Raw genomic sequence first — 20,212 nt, 5'->3', positions numbered from 1 at the left:
TACTACAATACCCTTATACCATACACAGCAAACACACACTACCCGACCAGACCTCATTCTCATTACATTGCACCACCACATAGATATTAACACAATATCTTAACTGTTACTCAATTATATTGTACACACGTAATACGCCATACACTGCTAGAAAGCATCGAACAAACAAAGATGGAAGGTCTGTGTAAACAAGACGCGCAAAGTAAGAAACGGTTAGACTTCCAATGTTGTATGAGAGAACAACCAGCCTTATGGTAAAGTTCCACGTTTACCCCTGCTTAAAATTTACCCGCGTGACCTTATATCCTGGTAGAGACTTACAGTCTACACTGTACACTCTGCAGGTCCCCACATTACAAGCTCACTTCTGCATGGCTAGTTATATCAAGGAAAACCACTGTTTGATATCACTAACTTGCTAAAAGTCGCGTACTATTACAGTTTATATTAATCTCCTTCATTTTCTATGAAATATCTGCGTTTGTATTCGTACGAATTGGGACTGCGACTGAAAATAGTACAAGTTATAGACGCAAAACTCAACACGTAACAGCGGAACTAACTTTCCAAGGCCAATTCCTCCATAAAGACTAGAATAAACAACCTTATTAAAGTTACTTACTTGATAACAATATCCAAGCGCACTCTTGCGCTATAGCCTTTTTGTTGCCCTTATCGCGCCTGCTTCTAATATGTTTGCGCTTGTCTTTATATGCGGTTTATAAAATCAGTCACCGACAGCACTGTACACTTTGCAGAATCTTAACTGTTGTATGGCGTATTACATTGTGTTTAACTAGTCATTACTTTCTATAAAACAAACTAGGAATTTCCCAGCTTACTGGAAAATTAAAACTCGTATTCAATTTTTCTTTACTAACATAGTGAGCTTATAACTCTGAAACGCAATTCTGTGTTATACTGTAAAGTGTAAAGCCACTAACCGGTTGAATAGAATCGCAAAGTTTCCAACATTCTGCTCGTGCTATTATTTTACCGCAAGCACACGGCCGCTGTTGGTCACGGTAAAAAAAACGATAATGTGCGAGGTACATTGGACCTTATTCATCGTATTATTCACTTGGTTTAATTGAGCGCATGATTTAAACGTAACAGAACGCTATAGGATTGATAGCTTAATAAGCTCAAAGGCTTTACATCCACTATTTTGAATACATATTATGTGCTGTATCTCATGGTAAATTTCGTTTATAATACAATTGTTTTATATTTATAATATAGTAGGGTGCGGGAAGATGGGACACCTTTTCATTCTATTTTCGCGTTCCACTTGGTAGTAAACAAAGAACATTCAAAGAATTATCAAAATCTATCCTCTCGGCTCCCATGAACCGTTGTTATTTGTTTAAAAAACGATCAGGATATTTGGATATTATGTGCTAAAGGTGTCCCATCTTCCCCCATCCCACTTTATATTCCTTATTTACTAATTGCATTTTTAACAATTGCCAATGTTCTCTTGGGGTTGTGAGGATGTTTTTTTATTTAATTCTGTGAATATTCTTTGTTTATTACTAAATGGTACAAGAAAGAGAATATAAGCATGTACCATCTTACCCCAGAATAAATCGCTTAAATATAATATCTGCATCATATATCACTTATACCAATTACGAACCTTTTATTTCAGCAAGGACAAACAGAAGTAGAGAGAGATAAGTTAATGACACTCACGAAGTACACAGTACGATACCACAATACAAAATAAAGAGCTAACTTATGAAACCAAGAATCATATAGGCAGCAATGGTTGATACGATGAACTACATACTGATGATTCAAAAGGTTGCAACCTAATGTAGGCTTGATATTACACTTGTGGTTTAAGCAGCGGGTTCACAGCTTCATTAGAACATGAAGTGCTTGCGTCGTTTGGTAATAAGTTAATCTAAAATAAATGATTCTCAATATAAGACTTGGACCAGAGTTCGCCCATTTGGAGTCCTTTAGTACGACATGGCCGTGGAATTTAAGTCTGACTTGGTCCATCACCCCGAATTAAAAAATTACAGGCAGTTTCATCATCTTTCGTGCTCGATCAATGTCAAAACATTCGTTCCTTTCGCTACTGTCCCACCACTCTGATACGTCATCAACCACGTGACTAACCAAAGGCTCATGAAGTCTCTTGCAAAGTTTGCAAAACCCACTCGGTCTTGGTCTCAAAAACTTTTCGACAGCTTTACGTTCCTCTGCGCTGTAGGATTTTAAAATCTTTGCTGTCCTGTTGGTCGTTCTGTAGTTGCCGTTTTCGTCGAGCAGTCGTATCCATTTACGCCAGTGTAAATACTCTGCATAAGCTGTTGCGTTAGTATCAAGGTATTGAATGTACGTTGCTAGTTCACCAGCGCTGCTAAAATCTTCAGCGTGTATATATGACTTGGGCGGTAGCACAGCAGCGACATCTCGCGGATGTGGTCCGAACACTATCGGGACAGCGCCGCTATAAAGAGCATTGAACCAAAGCTTCTCTGTGATGTAGCCTTTACAATGGAAGCTGTTTTCAAACGAGAAGTAGAATTTGTATCTGTAAACAAAAGTATGAGATAATTCATGGGAAACCTGGGAAAGCAAAAAAGAAGATAAAAAGTGTTTCTCGCCTTGTGAGAATTATTGCGTTGTATGTTGTCGCATTGAATTATGTAGGTTATGTTCTCCAAATTGCTAAAGTGGTAAACACTGTATAGTAGGGTGGAGAAGATAGGACACCTTTAGCACATAATAACCAAATATCCTGATCGTGTTTTAAGCAATTAACAACGGTCTGTGGAAATCGTGAAGATACGGTTTTATAATTATTTGAATGTTTTTTGTTTACTACCAAATGGGACGAGAAAAAGGTATCTTATCTTCCCCTACCCTACTATATGTCAATTATATTTAGCCACACTGAACAAAACAAACATTCAAATCAACTTACTTTCCTAGAGTTTCGTAAAACAATGGGTCGAACCTCGATTCCACGGGAAAAGCCATTCCTTGGCAATTCCCGAACTGATCAACGTTTAGGCCTGCCCGTACCAACTGGTATGCGTAATAGTGACGCAATTCGCTTGAGATTGTGTTGGCGCAGTTGCTTACAACCCATGCCACTAATCTGCGGTGGAGGTGGTTGGTGGTTTAGATAAGAAAGATTTGGTTTATTCAATTTAAATATAAGTTTATAACACGGGTGTATTCCTATGCACCAGAGACACATGGTGTATTCATACACCTCACTGTCGAGTTATAACATGGGTGTCTCTTATACACCAGACACACATGGTGTATTCATACACCTCATGCTCACTGTCGAGTTATAACATGGGTGTCTTCTTATACACCAGACACACATGTTGTATTTATACACCTCATGCTCACTGTCGAGTTATAACATGGGTGTCTTCTTATACACCAGACACACATGTTGTATTTATACACCTCATGCTCACTGTAAGGTCAAAATTTTGTTATTCTAAAGACATAGACAGTGTTATACCTCACGGCAACCCACACTATAAACAACAAACACGTTGTATATTGGGAGAAAGTTAGATTACCCTACTGAACAGCTTTAGTCGTTTCAGCCGTCTAAAAAAGGTGTCCCATATTTCCCCAACATACTATATTATAAAATAGGCCAACTATGGCCTGATTCCACAACATACTACACCGTAGGACCTTGACCCACGTAGGACCTTGACCCATACCTTGACCCACGTAGGACCTTGACCCATACAGAACATAATACGATCTAACACAAGTAGTTGACGATCTAACCTGTTTTTCTTCTCCAGAACCTTCCTTACTTCTGGTGCGACTCCCTTGAGCACCGACATCTTTTTATTTGGTGCCGGCAAACTGTCTTCGATGTATTCAATGTCTGATGTTGGTGTCAAATAGATGTTCTTCATCACAGCGTGAGCTTTTATAATATCTTGGCCGTTTTCTTTGCTCCTAAAATCATATATAACGTAACTAAATTCGCCATGTTATACTATAGTAGGGTGGACGTAGACCGGATACCTCTAGCACATAAATATCTAAATATCCTGATCGTGTTTTAAACAATCAATAACGGTTTATGAAAGTCGTTAGGATACGGTTTTATAATTCTTCGAATGTTCTTTGTTTACTATTATCACGTGTGTAATTGATTGTACAATTTGTACAACCCAGAAGTCACCACTGGGTTATAACAATTATGGGTTAGAGTGATTTGTACGTTGTATAACCTATTACAGTATATAGTAGGGTAGGAGAAGATGGAACACTTCCCCCCTATTTTCTCGAGTCACGATCGGGATATTATGTGCTGAAGGTGCCCATCTTTCCCCACAGTAATATATAACACGGGTATCCTTTTTCACATTTCTTGCTCCAATACCCAGCAGTATACAATTAACTTACCATAGCATTTTAAGCAGCCATTGAAACGTGCTGTAAGGAGTGTGTATGTTTGATGACCGTCTTACTGTCATAGTAAGATTGAAGTAATTTTCCAATCCGGTATATGCAGTGTCACGTGTTGTTGAACTACTTTCCGCCAACCACCAAACGTAAGACTGGGCAGCAGACCTAATAGAAGCAAAAATATCATAATCGCGTGGCCGGAAAACGACAGTCGTTATAACACGGATGTTTTGTTTCACACACAACTTGCCAACTTACGAGTTATATGCGTTTGTAGGTAATCATTTTTTCAGTATGATTGACAAATTTAGACAATCCATTAGTGACTACTGCGTTGAAGCACTTTCCTATAAGTGTATTACCCAAGGACACATACGCCCTCAAAGATAGCAGCGACTGGTCTTAAGTCTATTACCTCTGGGTTACAGGCCAGCGTGCTAACCACTTTGCCACAGCGCCGGACACATTGTGATAAAAGCGGCCTCATGCTCACTGTCGAGTTACAACATGGTTGTCTTCTTATACACCAGACACACATGGCGTGTTTATACACCTCATGCTCACTGTCAAGTTATAACATGGGTGTTTTCTTATACACCAGACACACATGGTGTATTCATACACCTCATGCTTACTGTCAAGTTATAACATGGGTGTTTTCTTATACACCAGACACACATGGTGCATTCATACACCTCATGCTCACTGTCAAGTTATAACATGGGTGTATTCTTATACACCAGACACACGTGGTGTATTCATACACCTCATGCTCACTGTCAAGTTATATATGGGTGTTTTCTTATACACCAGACACACGTGGTGTATTCATACACCTCATGCTCACTGTCGAGTTATAACATGGGTGTCTTCTTATACACCAGACACACATGGTGTATTCATACACCTCATGCTCACTGTCGATTTTTAACACGGATGTCTTGTCATGGTTAAAGAAGTCTACCAAGAATCATGTCAATTGGTCTAATCACGTTCGCGATTCAGTAATTGGGCCTTTGAAAATTGAGTGATTTTTAAAGATTTTTTTCAATGTTTTACAGTGGATTCCAATTTGTAGTTTCAAAAATGATTTGAAGCCGCTGCTAAATATCGATTAAACAACAGCGGGGCGTGCGTCATAAATTGCTTTTGTTTATAAATGATTATTATTGTCTGCTTGCCAATATTCTCCGCATTAAGTAATCAATAATCAACACAAATAAAACATTCACAAAACGTGATTGAAATAAATGCACAGTCAGCCTTTTAACTAAACTATGAAACGTGATACAGTAGGGTGGGGAAGCTGGGAAACATTTTCATGTTGTTTTTGGTCCCATTTGGCAGTACAAAAAAAACATTCAAAGAATTATAAACCCGCATCCTCACGACTTCCATAGACCGTTGTAAATTAATTAAAAGACGATCAGGATATTTGGATATAACGTGCTAAACATGCGCTTGAAATAACTTTGGTGAATATACTGCAGAGCGTTTTTGTCATTTTTGCAATTTAAACTATTATAGTTTTACGTTTGCCAATATTTTTGGATTCAAACGCATTACATAATTGAAGTAACAATCTCACCGTGTCATAGGGTTGGGCAGGTCATCGTCTTGAACTTGAATGGCATGGAATACAACAGCATCACTCTTTCCTATATATTTACGGTCGTAGATGATCTTACAGCGACCGCAGTAAGGTTCGTCGATGATAATTCTGAAACATATAAGAATTCAAAAAAATACCCAAATTGTACAAATCTTGCTTAATTTCCGGGTCGCTAGGCGTAAGATCTTGCCTTTTTAGAATAGAATAGGGGTATGTAGATGTAATGCGATTTAAATAAGACATTAAAACGTCGATTTGCAAATTATATTTGCATGGGAGCTTCATTGAACGACAGCATGCGTGACAAATACAGAATGTATCTTATTTGGTATTGGTTGCGGGATATTTAGTCTGCGTTTATAGACGGCACGATCTTTTATGGCACCTCATAACTTCTAGAATATTAAACTATATAAAGCAATAAAGCAACTTCAAACAAATGGTTGCAGCGTATTGGCTTGTAAATACATTGGAATGGTCGAAATTTGCAGCCATTCATATTAATCACACACAAAGTTACATATATGAACTCGTAAGCGTGTATGAGGTGTATAAAAAAACACCCGTGTTACAACAGCTGTCGTTGGCCCACCACACCAGGATATAGAAATTACAATCATCCTTTCATGAAATGCAAGCGCATGTCGACACGGTCCTCGAATAACAATGTAGCCTTACATTTTGCTGTGCAAGTGTTTCAAGCTTGCCTTGTTATAAGGTCAGTGCCCTTATATCAGATATACTGCGCTGGGATCATAAATTATTTAACGCCCGGACCAGACTCTAGGTTCTAGCGCTAACTCGTCAATCGTTATGGGGAAAATGTTCTGATTAAAGCGTAAAATATATACGAGCATTACATGGGTCTTATGTTATGCGAATTACATGAATATTTTACAACTGTATTGACAGGTATGCCGCATACGCTTTGTTTGGGACTTTAAGTGTATTGATTGAACAATACGGTATAACATTAATGTTTATTTTTTCACGCACTATATATAGTGTGGTGGGGAAGATGGGACATTCTTTTATTCTATTTTCTCATCTCATTTGGCAGTAGACAAAGAACATTCAAAGAAATATAAAACCGTATTCTCACGACTCACATATAGAACGTTGTTAATTGTTTAAAACAAGATCAGGATATTTGGATATCATGTGCTAAAGGTGTCCCATCCTCCCCCACACTGCTATACCATTGGTTTTAAATAACTTTTCCTTGCGTGGCGGGGAAACGACAGTCGTTATATAACACAAGCTTTCTTCCCCTATATGATAACTATAGTTAGGTGCCATTGGAAAATAGAAACGCATGTAACTATATATATTTCTTTTTTTGTAGAATTTAGGGATTTACACCAGATTTTATATGGTAACTTATAGGGTGGTAAAGACACTTATAGGGTGGTAAAGACACTATAGGGTGGTAAAGACGGGACACCCTTAGCACAAAACATCCAACTATCCTGAGCTTGTTTTACACAACGGTCTATGCCTTATGGGAGTCGTGTGAGTACGGTTTTATGATTCTTTGAATGTTCTAAGTTTACGACCATATGGAACGAGAAAACAGAATGAAAAGGTAGCCCATCTTCCCCCGGGTTATATAGATAAATCTTAGCTCACCCGTTAGGTGTAGTCGTCCATTTTTCGTTGATAAACTCCGCTGCTACTGTTTTGTCGTCAAAAGGGATGTACCAAAATAATATAGTTTTAGTACGAGCGGATTTTCCCTTGTTTGACGTTTCGTCCAAACCCGTTGGCACTTGTGACCGGGTAGTACCAGCACGTTCAGGCTGCATTTTAGTTGTCACTGCATGGGTCTGACTCGTACCTGTCTCATCTTTCGCGACATTGATGAACGACGGCAAATTTAAGCTGATATAATTGCGCCTTTGTTTTCGTCCTGGATCACGGAAAAACATTCGTGATTCTAACGTTAGATTAAAGTTTATGTCCTCGCTTGGCTTCGGTGGACGCGGTGGTGGTATAGTCGTCGTCGTCGTCGCGGCTTTGGTTGTGGTTCTCAAGAGTGGCCAAGATTTCGCTTTTGGCGTATGCGTGGTTTCTGAAGTGAAGTTCCAATGTAGATGCGCGTGCTCTCTCTCGGCTTCTCTGTTGTTACAAATCGTCGCTTTAATTAAACTAGTAACTGTAAATTACACAGCAGGGGATAAATGCATAGGTTATGGGATAAGGTGTTTCAGTTTTTTCTATCTATTGTCGACCCCTTTTGTAGTAAACAAAGAATATTTACAGAACTATAACCGTAGCCGTGCGACTCTAAAAGAGCGTCATTGCTTCTTAAAAACAAGATTGGGAAATATGGGATATCAAGTGCTAACGGTATTCATTATACACCGCGACAATGTATGCCATTTTAGAGTCGTGAGGATACGGCTATATAATTCTGTGAATATTCTTTGTATTAAATATGACGATAAAAGAGAATAAAAACATGGTTCATCCTAACCAAACCTTACTGTATGACATATGCTATGCCTTTGCCCGCCGCATAATTTATAGTCAGCACTTTTTACCAAGACGTCTTTCGTCTTGCCATATAAGCCAGGTTAATGTTTATGGAGGCCTTGGGTAAGTGTGTTGGCACAATACACCAGCACTATAACAAAGTACTGGTCTGTCTTTGATGCGCATAAAGACGACGTTTCATCTTAACGTGATCGCACCCATGTTAGCATTGACACTTATGTGTTAATGTTGTACGTATGGTGGGGTTTAGCCGGTATAGAATTCGTCTTGCAACAAAAATATGATTATTAGAAAATCTTGTCTTTTTTTTACCTTGCCTTCATCAGTTTAAACTTTTGATGGAAGATTTTTTTCATAACGGTTGCGGACCTCGTCGAAGTTTCATAGTCACGTGAGTAATACGTCACGGAATAGAGAGAGATCAAAGACGATAACGTCAAAATTAGAAATCCAAGCAAAAGTTTTCTTAAACGTAGTGCTGGTGTTTTGAACATTAGTGAATTTCCGTTGCATTCCCTCATGTTTTCTTACTTCAGTTTAAGCGTCAAGTTTCACATCCTTGCTTGGCCTTGGTTAATCAGTCCTACATTATTTATGCTGTAAACAAAACCAGACGTGAGCGCTCTGAATAAACACATCACTGAAATGCAAGGCAGACACGGTCGTGCGCTAAAGAGAAACACCTTTGGTATCCTTGCATGAACTGCGCTTATCTAGCTTTGCTCCTTTCTTGGGTAACTTGCTACTAAATAGTGCTGACTTGTTTATGTATTCCAAAGCCAGTTGTAAACGCCGGTACGTCGATAAAGTCGGTTCTGAAACTGTTACGATCTGGTACGGAAGTGTGTCATTCAAATACTTCAAACATTTGGGACAACTTGCGCCCCTAATGCAGCTGTCGTTGATGAAATTCGTGTCGTTTTTCCCACCCGTCACTGCGACACCCATACTCTTTCCACTATTCCTTACGTAAGCGTTTATATTTCGTTACCCATTGTTTAAAACTTGCCGGAATAGACATTCTGAACCTTCACGCGTGAATAGCAAGCTTTTTACCCATTTCAGCAATCGAAACAACAATTCCTTCAAGACCTGAATGGTTGTGAGCCTTTCGCTTTAGTAGCTTGTCTCGCTTCAGTAGTAACTGGAGCGCGCACACACATTTTCTTCTCTGCCAAGCCTTTGTGTGTGCGCGTAACACCGGAGAAAGTTTCACCTACTGGCGTTTTCGAGAATTGAAAAAACAAGGGCCGTTGTGGATTGCTGATATATGTTAAGTTCTTTGGTCAATCAACATATAATGGTAACATGGGCGGACTGCTTGAGTTATTGTTTCGCTGCGCTGAGAAATATAACATTCGTTTATATTTAACGTGTTCCTGAAGTTCGACTTTACTGCTATACGTTTGCTTTTTTGTGAAAGGGTAAAGTTTTTGCCCCTTTGATGTTGTGGCAATCCTATATGAATGAGGTCGTGCGGCGAGAAATCCCAGGGGACCTAGGATTATAGATCAGGCGTTGGCCCATTACCACACACGGTATAGAGACACCTAATGCATATCAGGTATTTAAACCAAACCGCAACTTGTGACAAACTGATACTTTACTTGGTAGTTTCCTTTTGTAAAGTCAAATATCGAACTAAGTAACAACCAAGAGAATCAGGTCACCACAGAATAAAAAATGTCCGCCACAAATCTACATTAACACATGTCAGCGCTTTTATTTTTCTTTATAGATCTTTTCACTATGTGGGCAGATGCCGTCATGTAAACGCCTGACGGGAGCATCTATCCTGGGCCGAGCTGTCAGTGGGGATCTCCCATCTATTACTATTAAGCCCTTCCTAAACTATTCGGGAAGTAGCAGGCTTCAACATTTGAGGTCTAAAGGCTGCACACTGGGTGTTAGGGTAAGGGCAAACTATGACGTAAATATCTGTCATCTTGGCTTGCTTTGCCGTGGGACTTAATGGTTTAGGAAATTGAAAACGCTTATTTCGCTGAATTGACTAGCTCACTGGAAGTATAACTACAAACTGGTAAAACGGAAACGGCGAATAATGATCTACCGTAGAATTGGAAAGTTAAATCGAATTGTTCGTGCGCGTGTAGTAACATTTCAATGGCAGAAAATTTCCGGATTGGAGGCCCTTATCGATATACGTTCCCCATTCACAGTGATTGGTATAGATTTAGGTATAAGAGTAAATGTAGCGGCAGGACTACGTTTTCTATATTTTATTTCGCGAGGTCCCGGTCCCACCGTGAGGAACACCTGGACCTTGGATGTAGGTTTAGGTTGCCTGTAGAGTTTAGCGCCATCTGACAAAACTGCAACATCAATCCAAAAAGCGTTACCTTTTAAAGAAGTATTATACATACACAGTTTTACATATTTCACAACCTGGTATTGTTACTTGCAATTTTGAGCAATAAGAAGAATCTCTTTGTGTACATCGTTTGGCTGTACATGATTTACAAAAGAACTTTTATTAATTACGGAAATATATTGAAATTAAATGTCATAACTTTAGGTTAAAACCTTGTCAATACTTGCATCGTCTAAAATTTCTGTGAACACTTAATTATTGTCACTTGACTGGACAGCATTTTACGCAGCATCCTTCGAGAATTTTCCAAATATTTTCACATTGGTTCAAACAGTTATTGATTTTATTAAGTACTTTGGGAATATATACCTGTTTAAATATTAAAAATTATTTCTTTTTTGTATTGTAAATAACAGACTAACTTTCAAGGGAAATTATTATAACTATATTTTTAATCAATTTCTACTTCAAACCTGTTCAAAGTTTGTAATTTTATAAAAAAGTGTGTTTTTGCATTAACCGTTGTGAAATTAAAAGAACACGATTTCCTCGTTTGCCGCGTTTTGTTCCCCTTTGCAAAGAACCTAGTTCTGAACTGCAGTATTTTCATTTCGCTGATCAAGAAGGACTTCTAAAAAATCATGGCCAATCCAAGAGTCTTCTTCGATATTACCATCGGTGGTTCACCAGCTGGGCGAGTTATAATGACCCTCAGAGCCGATGTCGTGCCAAAAACAGTGGAGAACTTCCGTGCTTTGTGCACCGGCGAAAAAGGAATTAGTTACAAAGGATCTGCATTCCATCGTGTTATCCCTGATTTTATGTGCCAAGGAGGCGATTTCACCCGCGGAGACGGCACTGGTGGTAAGAGCATCTACGGAGAGAAGTTCCGTGACGAAAACTTTACTCTCAAGCACACTGGCCCAGGAGTTTTGTCGATGGCTAACGCTGGACCCCATACGAACGGATCTCAATTCTTCTTGTGCACAGCCAAAACCGCCTGGCTTGATGGAAAGCATGTTGTTTTTGGTAATGTAACCGAAGGTTATGAAGTAGTGAAAAAAGTTGAGGGTGTTGGCTCCCAAAGTGGTACAACCTCTAAAAAAGTTGTGATCGCCGATTGCGGCGAACTTTAGAATGGTTTAGCTTCAGGACCCTGCAAAAAAAACGTCAACTAACACATGTAATTGTTGGAACTGGTTATATAAAATATACATGACTTATATTTTTTGAAAATGTGTGACCAACAAATTTAAAATGTATGTGTTAAAAGTTTCTGTAAAGTTCAGTGATTTAATATTCAATCATGTTGCATTTCAAAATTATTTGTGCTAGTTCCATTCGAAATGACTTCATTTGTTTTATGGTGCAAATTGAAAGTGAAGCTGCTTGTAATTGTAATCCTGGCTAAATTTTATATTTACACAACCTTGTACAATAAACTGAAGTGCACAAAATATGTTGGCAGGATTTTCAACTAGTATAGTTAGGTGTCGAATTTGATTTATTTAAAATTAAAACTGGTAAATGGCATGTGAAATTATGACGGAACCTACAACATTAAGTAGTGCAGATCCAATGCCAATGGATACTGATGATGTGGAAGTAGTCGACGTTTTTAGGTAAAAACGGGTGAAGTTTGAAACTAATAGGTTTTTGATTAATATGCTTGAAGGTTGTTTTTCTATTATAGTTGAAAATGTTTAGATTCGGCTGTATTTGGTGTAAAAATTAAAAGTTTAGGTTTTGGTTCATAGCATGACCAAGTTAATTGTCAGCCATACAAAACTAAATCACAAAGTTACATGTGTGGTAACTCGTAAGTGGGGTGAGGTTTATGAAAACTCAAGTTGTAACGACCTATCCCTGCCACATGTGGATAAAGTAAGTTACATTCATTTAAATTAATGTTCATTTTTTATTTAAAATACAGCTTATCTGAAAAAGCAAAAGATGATGGAAATAAGTGTTATAAATCAAAAGATTATTACGATGCTATAAAACACTACTCCAAAGCTATTGGTAGGTTTATGTTACCGAGTATTTTTGATGCCATTTTTGTATATATTTGTATGTATATTGTTTTAACGTGTTTAGTAATAAACAGATCCAAAATTGTATCAGCTTCAAATTGGTTGAATTTTAAATAAATGTTTTGTTATTTGACAGAAACTGCCTGTAAACACCCTGAAAAAAAAACTGACCAAATTTCACATAAAACATATGTACACGTAGTTTTTAAATTTCTTTTTTCTTCCTTTGTTAGTTTTAGTACGAGTTCAAATCCAGATTGGAAAAAGTAGTTGTTTCTAATTAAAATTCAAGTTTTGTATAAAATGGATTTGGGCTTAACATTTTCTGAGAATTAAATTCTTGTGAACAGCGTTAGTTTTGTGTTCGATGTTACTGAACTTGTTCAGGTTTTGGCTCAAATCTAAAACCAGCCATTATTTATAATTTGGATTTCGATTAGGTTTTAGCACATTTTCTCTCCCTATGAAAAAATACCACATGTCAAAGTGATATTTCTGTCAGAGTATTCTCCGAAAGTGGCGAGCTATTATAGCAATCGTTGTGCTGCACGCATGATGTTACAAAAATATAAAGAAGCTTTGGAAGATGCCCAAACTGCCATCAAAGTTGATAATACATTTGCTAAGGTAGCTTTTAATTTTTATTAAATATTTGCAGGTTATATAATGTCCTTATGCTTAAGTAAACTTTGGAACAATAGGAAATTCTTGTAGAATATATAGCCAAATTGTTAGGTTTTATTATTTTTTGTGTTTTCTTCACTTTTTCCACTTATTTTTACCTAATAGTAGATTGGGATAATACGGTCCATGTTTTCATTCTATTTTATTGTCCCAATTGGCAGTAAACTAATATTAATCTACCAGAACTGTATAACTGATCCTAACACGATGTGAATCTCACTTGTAAAAGGGAGTTGTTAATTTTTAAAAAGGGTTTAAAATATGGGATATTATGTGCTGAAAGTATCCAACTTACGCTACAGTACTATAATTAAATAATATGGTGGTTTCAACAACAAAGCCAATATGTTGTTTCATTCACAGGCTTACATACGAGAAGCAAAATGTCACATTGCACTTGGAAATGCACAAGCTGCACTTTTATCTTTACAAAAAGCTAAGGACCTTGATCCTAGTTGTGACCATGCAGTAATGGCTGAGGTTGGTGCTCTAAGTATTTTTTAAAGTTCTGTATATTTTATATTGCTTAGATTATCCATAAACTTTAAAGTCTTTATATATTGCCTAATTGTGAAGAAATTAATCAGATTGGGTTATAAAGTCGTCTTTAGTTTTCTATAGCTGCAATAGGTAATAAATATAACTAATGAGAGTGACTGTCTAACAAAACACAATATATACATAATACATTATAGTTTTAAAGCTTCAATATTAATGCTATTGTCAATTGGTAAGCATTTTTTGCTTTAAGATTTGGTTATTTTACCTAGTGAAGCTAAAGCAACAAACCTATAAAGAACAGTGTTTTATAAATATCAGCCAGGTCCATAGATCACTAAAAGAATTTTCTAATTTATTCCAAATTTAATGGTGTCATGGTAGACAGGGGTTACCTTAGAAATAATTTTAAAACTATAAATAGAAGGCGATAGAGGTCAATTTGGGCTACAACTTTCAAATGCATTGTAAATCCTATAAACATTTGTAGTAGACTGTTCACCCTTCATGTTCAGTTTGATCTTAATTTTGTTGTCACCGTAATTGAAGTTTGTTTATAAGCCAAGATTAGATCAAATTTCTTTTATTCTTATTGTGTGGTTTTGTAATCTTGTCATCCTAATTCGGCAATTTAATTGCGATGATGTAGGCTCTTGCTACTTACCATTAAGTGGTTAAAAGGAAATACGTAATTCTCCAACCTAATATAAAGTCTACGTGAGGCACAATAATGAGGAAGTAATAGTTGTTTGTATGTTATTGAATTTTTCTGTTCCTATATAGGTGAGGCACATTAGCCAACCTTGGATATTGGCCAGATGCCAGGGTTGGTCCATTACCCCAAACTCTTGATTGATACTGTTTAAATTCCTACATGTGCCTTTTAATCATGGAGAAGTTGTTTATGTTAGAAGCTTAGGTCTAGGCTGATTACATAGACAGTGACATTGGCTTACCATTTAACCAATATATGTATGTACTTTTTGGACTAATGTGGTCATATTTAGATGATAAGGAAATCTCATTATACATTTATTAAGGTGTTAACAAATGTTTACAGTCTGTAAAGACGGTTAAAAAATAAGCGAAACATGTAAACTGAACGAGTGATGTAACAATCGACTCATTCTATAGTTTGTCATGCATGAACGGTGGCAAAACAATAGGTGACATGAATATACATGTACGATGACTGTAAACACAATATCATCTAATATTAGTCATTTAATCTTTCCTTTCCATCTTTTTAACTTACTGTATCAAGTATTTAACCCACCTTTTCTTACTTTAACTAAAAACACTTCTTATTGTTGATGTATAAGTGGTAGGAAAATCTCCATAGTTGTGTAACAAATAACAATAAGTGACAAATATATCAAAAAAACGATAAACTGATAACCTATAAATATATGTACATTCTCTTATATCGTGAATATGTACACATGTAATTGTAAAGTATCCTCTAAAGTGAACATATATATGCATTTTTCCATATATCAGTGGATATTTGTATTGTACATTGTCCTCTAAAGTGAATATATTATGTAATTATGTTTATGTACATTGTCCCCTAATGTCAAATTAGTGATGTATTCTACTATTGGATGAGACAGATGGTAGAATGGGAGTCATCCTTGCCTCCTTCCTCTGAAGAGATGCTTCGTCAAGTTAAAGATGTTGTTTCTGACGGACTTTGTTCCATGATGTCGGTAATTGGGAACGAGATTGAAAAAGATTTCCGCGAACGTGAAGAACGAGCCACACGAGGAAAACAAGCGAGCGAAAGTTTGTCGAAAAACGGAGTCAAAAAGAAGTGGATTCGTTGCAAAGATGGAAGATATAGAAACCCAGATGATTTGGAAACTTGAAATTGAAAAACAAATTTGCAAACATAAACTCTTGCATGATTTTGACAGAATATATACTATGGATAGGGATGCACATTACAGAAGAGGCGCGTAAGAATATATACTATGGATAGGGATGCACATTACAAAACAGAAGGGATGCACATTACAGAAAGAATCTAATTACGGGATTCGGTATTCTTTTTAATGGCGTAATCACACGTCATCTCATATACTATATTACCAATTTTTTAAACTTATTAATTTTGAAAAAAAAAATTGTGTTTGTGGGACTTTCGAGAGTAAACGTTTCGTAACGTCTTTTCATAGCCTGCTATACGTTTCATGACGCAAAAACTAGATTCGGAATTCTAGATTCGAAATAAAGTATTCTAGGATATCCTAGAATACCTAATTATTCTGTAATGTGCATCCCTAACTAGGGATATACCGTTTTCAAGCTATTTGTCATTTTTATTTGCAAAATTGCAGTATTTATGTGCCATTGTGACAGGCAACTGTGCTACCTTTATTTGCAGTGTTATTGTGGCACTTATATTTGTTATCTTATGGTTACTAAAGAAAACTTCTTTTTATAGCCATCATTTATGTGCTGTGTTACACTGTTACTATATTGTTCTTTATGATTCTTTGGTTTGCTCAATAAAACTTCTTTCTATACAAAAAAAAATGGAAAACTATTTCTCAATGCAGTATTTAGATAGGTGAGGTTTAGGTATAAATGTTTTGCAATATTGATGCCCAAATTGCAGGACTTCATCATGTTTATCTTACAGGTACGGCATGCCAGGACACTCGCAGAATTTGAGAAGCAAGCAGAACAAGCATCCAACCAAAAAGATTATCGGCAGGTATGTATATTTGTGTTTTTAAAATTCAAAATGTGAAAAAGCAAAATTTATTGTTAAAAACGCAGATATGTGAACCTCTGTAAAAACATATATACTGTTTATTTTTAAAATTTGTATAATGTGCAAATTCTTAAACTTCAAGGTAAATGCTGATAAAATATAAATGGTTTGAGGTTTTTAAGTATGTGTTGTGTATCAGTGTCTGGGCTGATGGAATGTTACTGACATCTATTTTTAGTCGGCTCAAAACTACAGTGCATTTTACATGCTTGAATTGGTTTTGCTCCAACATACATTATTGTCTACCTACCTACCGACCATGGAACTCCCCTTTGTTTGGTGTGTACTCAAATCTACTGAAGCTACATCAGCTATCATTATGGTGTGTTCAATAAGCGAGACAAATATGACTTTGAATTACAGGTGGTTTATTGCATGCGGCGTGCTTCAGAAATATCCCCCGCTTGTGTTCGATTTCAGCTCACTAAAGCTGAAAACCTTGCACTGATGGGAAAGTATGGGGAAGCACAAGATATTGCTGTGTAAGAATGTGTTTTAACCAGTTCATGTTATTATATCCAAGAATTTAACTTCTGTCTTGAAAAAAAGTTAATTTTAATAATGTTCCCATGTCTATGTAAAAAGACTTTTTCAGGGCCATAGTTGTAATTTTTCTCCCGGAAAAACAATTCTTACATATTATATTGTGTTTGGTAGCAATGACATGCAAGTTATACTTTTATTTGCAACATAACTCTATACAAAATATATAAACTCCAATATCCATACAAAACAGTTTCATGCATTCATTCATTCATTCATTCATACTTCATGTTTAGTCTCTATCTGCCCGTCCGTGTGTAGAGTATATCAGATCCATGATTCATACCTAGTTATGTATGCTGTTCGTAAGATTAACATACATTGTACTCTTACAGGGCAATATTACGTGCCGACAAAATGAATGCAGATGCTGTTTATATACGAGGTATTTGTCTTTACTATGATGACAACATAGATAGAGCCGTCACCTTCTTTACCCATGCCCTTAAACTGTCACCAGACCATCATAATGCAAGGCTTAACTTAAAGGTGAGAATATTAGTTATTTTGGTCAAGGGTAAAAGTGACAAACTTTTGTAAACGCAGGAAAGGTACGGATAGTTATATACACACAGTCACACAATCCTGTTAACGAAATCTCACTTGATTAGTTGTACTGTTTAATGAATAATATTTAATTAAATAGAGCCATCCTTTTTTGACTACTGAAACATGGTTCAATGTAGACTAATAAAAATGTTGTCCAAAGTTCATTTATTAATTTTTTGACCATTTTTGATTATACTGGTGAGCTGTCAGATTTTTCGTTATATTTTTTAATCTTATGTTTTTTCACTTTTCTAATGTCTATATTAAAAATTTTCTAAAAATTTGTTTTTATTTTCCAGAAATGCAAATTACTGGCGAGTAAAAAAGCTGAGGGAAACGAAGCTTTCAAAGCGAGTAAGTTTGAAGAAGCTTACACGGTATACAGCGAGGCTCTTGAAGTTGATCCAAAGAACAGAAAGACAAACGCAAAGTTACATTGTAACAGAGCTCTTGTGGAAAGCAAAGTAAGAAATGTTTTGTGCAATCAATAAAGTGAATGTGGGCAGTTAAGTTTAAACCTAAACATTTTGCAATTTTGAATATAAGATATTGCAGTACTTTCTTATTAAATGTCCCCGTTCAAGCTTTGTTAGGCCAAGGCCCAAAATTACATTATTTATGCCTTTTTTGTAGTTCTGAATAAGTAAAAATTAGTCATACAAACAATAAAGTGAATGCGAATTGTTTAAATTTATTTGCTTATTCATAATTTTGTAGTTTTGTTTAAAGGGCAATGCTTCTTAACCTTTTTTAGTTGTAGCATAAAAAATTAATCCTAAATTAATATTAAAGTTTGGCTATTTAATTCATCTGGTTTGGTGAAACCAATTAAACTCTTTAAATCTATTTATTAAAGTAAAATGATGTTTTTATGATATGCAAAATTAAAAATGCATCTGCGCTCCACCTGTTTGTAGATAGGAAAGTTAAAGGAAGCCGTGATTGATTGCACAAAAGCTTTAGAACTTGATGAAAACTACACTAAAGCATTGCATAGGAGAGCTAAATGGTGAGTATGGGTGTTGTGGTGTGGCTGGTTTTGTGACTCAGTTGTAATTGTGTGCGTTCGTGTCCTTGGGCAAGAGAATCCCCACATATATGCTATTCCATGACCGCACACGAGGTGTATGAAACAAAACACAACATGTTATAACGACTGTCAATCTGATAATAAATCAGTCATTATGGTTTGACTTTAAAATAAATCAGTCAGACTAAATGGTTTGACTTTGAATTGTAATGAATGAGATTTAATGCTCATTGCTACCACTGTTGAAGTGTGTGTGTCCTTGACCCATACTGTGTATTAACCCTATGATCACTATTAGGTTGTACAAATTATTGGCATAAAATATAACATATATAGCGTATAGGTGTAAAGGCAATAACTGGTATAGGGCACAAGGTGTATGAAACAAGACCCTGCTGTTATAACGGTTGTTGTTGCCCCACTACATGAGAATAAATAGGTAACATTCATTTAATTTATTTCTTGCATTTAAATGGTATTTTATTTCCCAAGCCACACAGATTTAGAAAACTACAGCGAGGCAGTGTACGACTATCAGAAGATTTACCAAATGGACCGAACGAGAGGTGAGATGGAATTATATGCATATTGTGTGTGTGTAGTGTATAAAGTATCATTTTCCATTTTATATGATGAAGGTCCTACAGGAAACACTTGATTAGAGAAGGCCAACTCTGGATCAGACCTTATAGTGTATTTTGCAGATATGAAATGTGTATAGTGCATAAAGTGTCCAATTTTTATTCTATGTGGTTTGAAGGTCATACACATTTAGAGAGCCATGGGAACCAGGCAATATTACTTCTACTATAAGTATTGAACCATGGCTCGAATTCTTACCAACTTACTGAACACTGAGGTTTTGTTTAGTCCTAACAACTGGTGTTTTGAAATTTTATTTGCGTCTTTTTCCACAGCTTGACTTTGAATTATTATTCTTTTAAGCAACTTACTTTACTTGCGTGTTTTTTTATTCCCAGAAAACAAGCGGATATTAAGCGAGGCTGAAGCTGCGTTGAAGCGAAGTAAAAAGAAGGATTATTATAAAATACTTGGTGTTAGTAAAGATGCCACAGATGACCAAATAAAGAAAGCTTATCGCAAACAGGCTTTGAACATCACCNAGGTATTAAATCAATTAGTCCGGCGCCGTGGCGTAGAGGTTAGCGCGCCTGCCTGTAACCATTAGGTAATAGGTTCAAGGCCTGTCGCTGCTACCATTGTGGGCGTATGTGTCCTTGGG

At 36.5% G+C, this 20,212-nt stretch overlaps 3 protein-coding genes across 3 annotated transcripts in view; 2 read left to right on the top strand and 1 right to left on the bottom strand.

Moving 5' to 3' along the window:
• Positions 1 to 1,627: 1,627 nt before the first annotated feature.
• LOC100183591 (alpha-(1,3)-fucosyltransferase C) lies at positions 1,628 to 9,167 on the bottom strand. The gene is made up of 7 exons (XM_002129502.4): positions 8,834 to 9,167; positions 7,655 to 8,143; positions 6,002 to 6,133; positions 4,411 to 4,578; positions 3,781 to 3,957; positions 2,942 to 3,118; positions 1,628 to 2,548 (listed from the first exon to the last, which is right to left on the bottom strand). The coding sequence occupies exons 1-7, from the start codon at positions 9,040 to 9,042 to the stop codon at positions 2,020 to 2,022; spliced, it is 1,881 nt and encodes a 626-aa protein (XP_002129538.1). The 5' UTR covers positions 9,043 to 9,167; the 3' UTR covers positions 1,628 to 2,019.
• A 1,651-nt stretch (positions 9,168 to 10,818) lies between these two features.
• LOC101242267 (peptidyl-prolyl cis-trans isomerase) lies at positions 10,819 to 12,321 on the top strand. The gene has a single exon (XM_026835916.1). The coding sequence runs from the start codon at positions 11,495 to 11,497 to the stop codon at positions 11,987 to 11,989; it is 495 nt and encodes a 164-aa protein (XP_026691717.1). The 5' UTR covers positions 10,819 to 11,494; the 3' UTR covers positions 11,990 to 12,321.
• Positions 12,320 to 20,212, top strand: part of LOC100186685 (dnaJ homolog subfamily C member 7-like) — an 8,631-nt gene continuing 738 nt past the window's right edge. Inside the window, exons 1-11 of the mRNA XM_026835903.1 lie at positions 12,320 to 12,475; positions 12,787 to 12,875; positions 13,389 to 13,513; positions 13,934 to 14,050; positions 16,713 to 16,787; positions 17,211 to 17,329; positions 17,726 to 17,879; positions 18,239 to 18,403; positions 18,857 to 18,948; positions 19,462 to 19,535; positions 19,950 to 20,095. Of these exons, the coding sequence (XP_026691704.1) occupies positions 12,381 to 12,475; positions 12,787 to 12,875; positions 13,389 to 13,513; positions 13,934 to 14,050; positions 16,713 to 16,787; positions 17,211 to 17,329; positions 17,726 to 17,879; positions 18,239 to 18,403; positions 18,857 to 18,948; positions 19,462 to 19,535; positions 19,950 to 20,095 (1,251 nt within the window). The 5' untranslated portion in view covers positions 12,320 to 12,380. The remainder of the gene's footprint in view (positions 12,476 to 12,786; positions 12,876 to 13,388; positions 13,514 to 13,933; positions 14,051 to 16,712; positions 16,788 to 17,210; positions 17,330 to 17,725; positions 17,880 to 18,238; positions 18,404 to 18,856; positions 18,949 to 19,461; positions 19,536 to 19,949; positions 20,096 to 20,212) is intronic.

Source organism: Ciona intestinalis, chromosome 9, assembly GCF_000224145.3.
Source record: "Ciona intestinalis chromosome 9, KH, whole genome shotgun sequence".
Taxonomy (NCBI): Eukaryota; Metazoa; Chordata; class Ascidiacea; order Phlebobranchia; family Cionidae; genus Ciona; species Ciona intestinalis.
The sequence above is the reverse complement of the archived record's forward strand: the minus strand, read 5'-3'. Positions and strand labels throughout refer to the sequence as shown.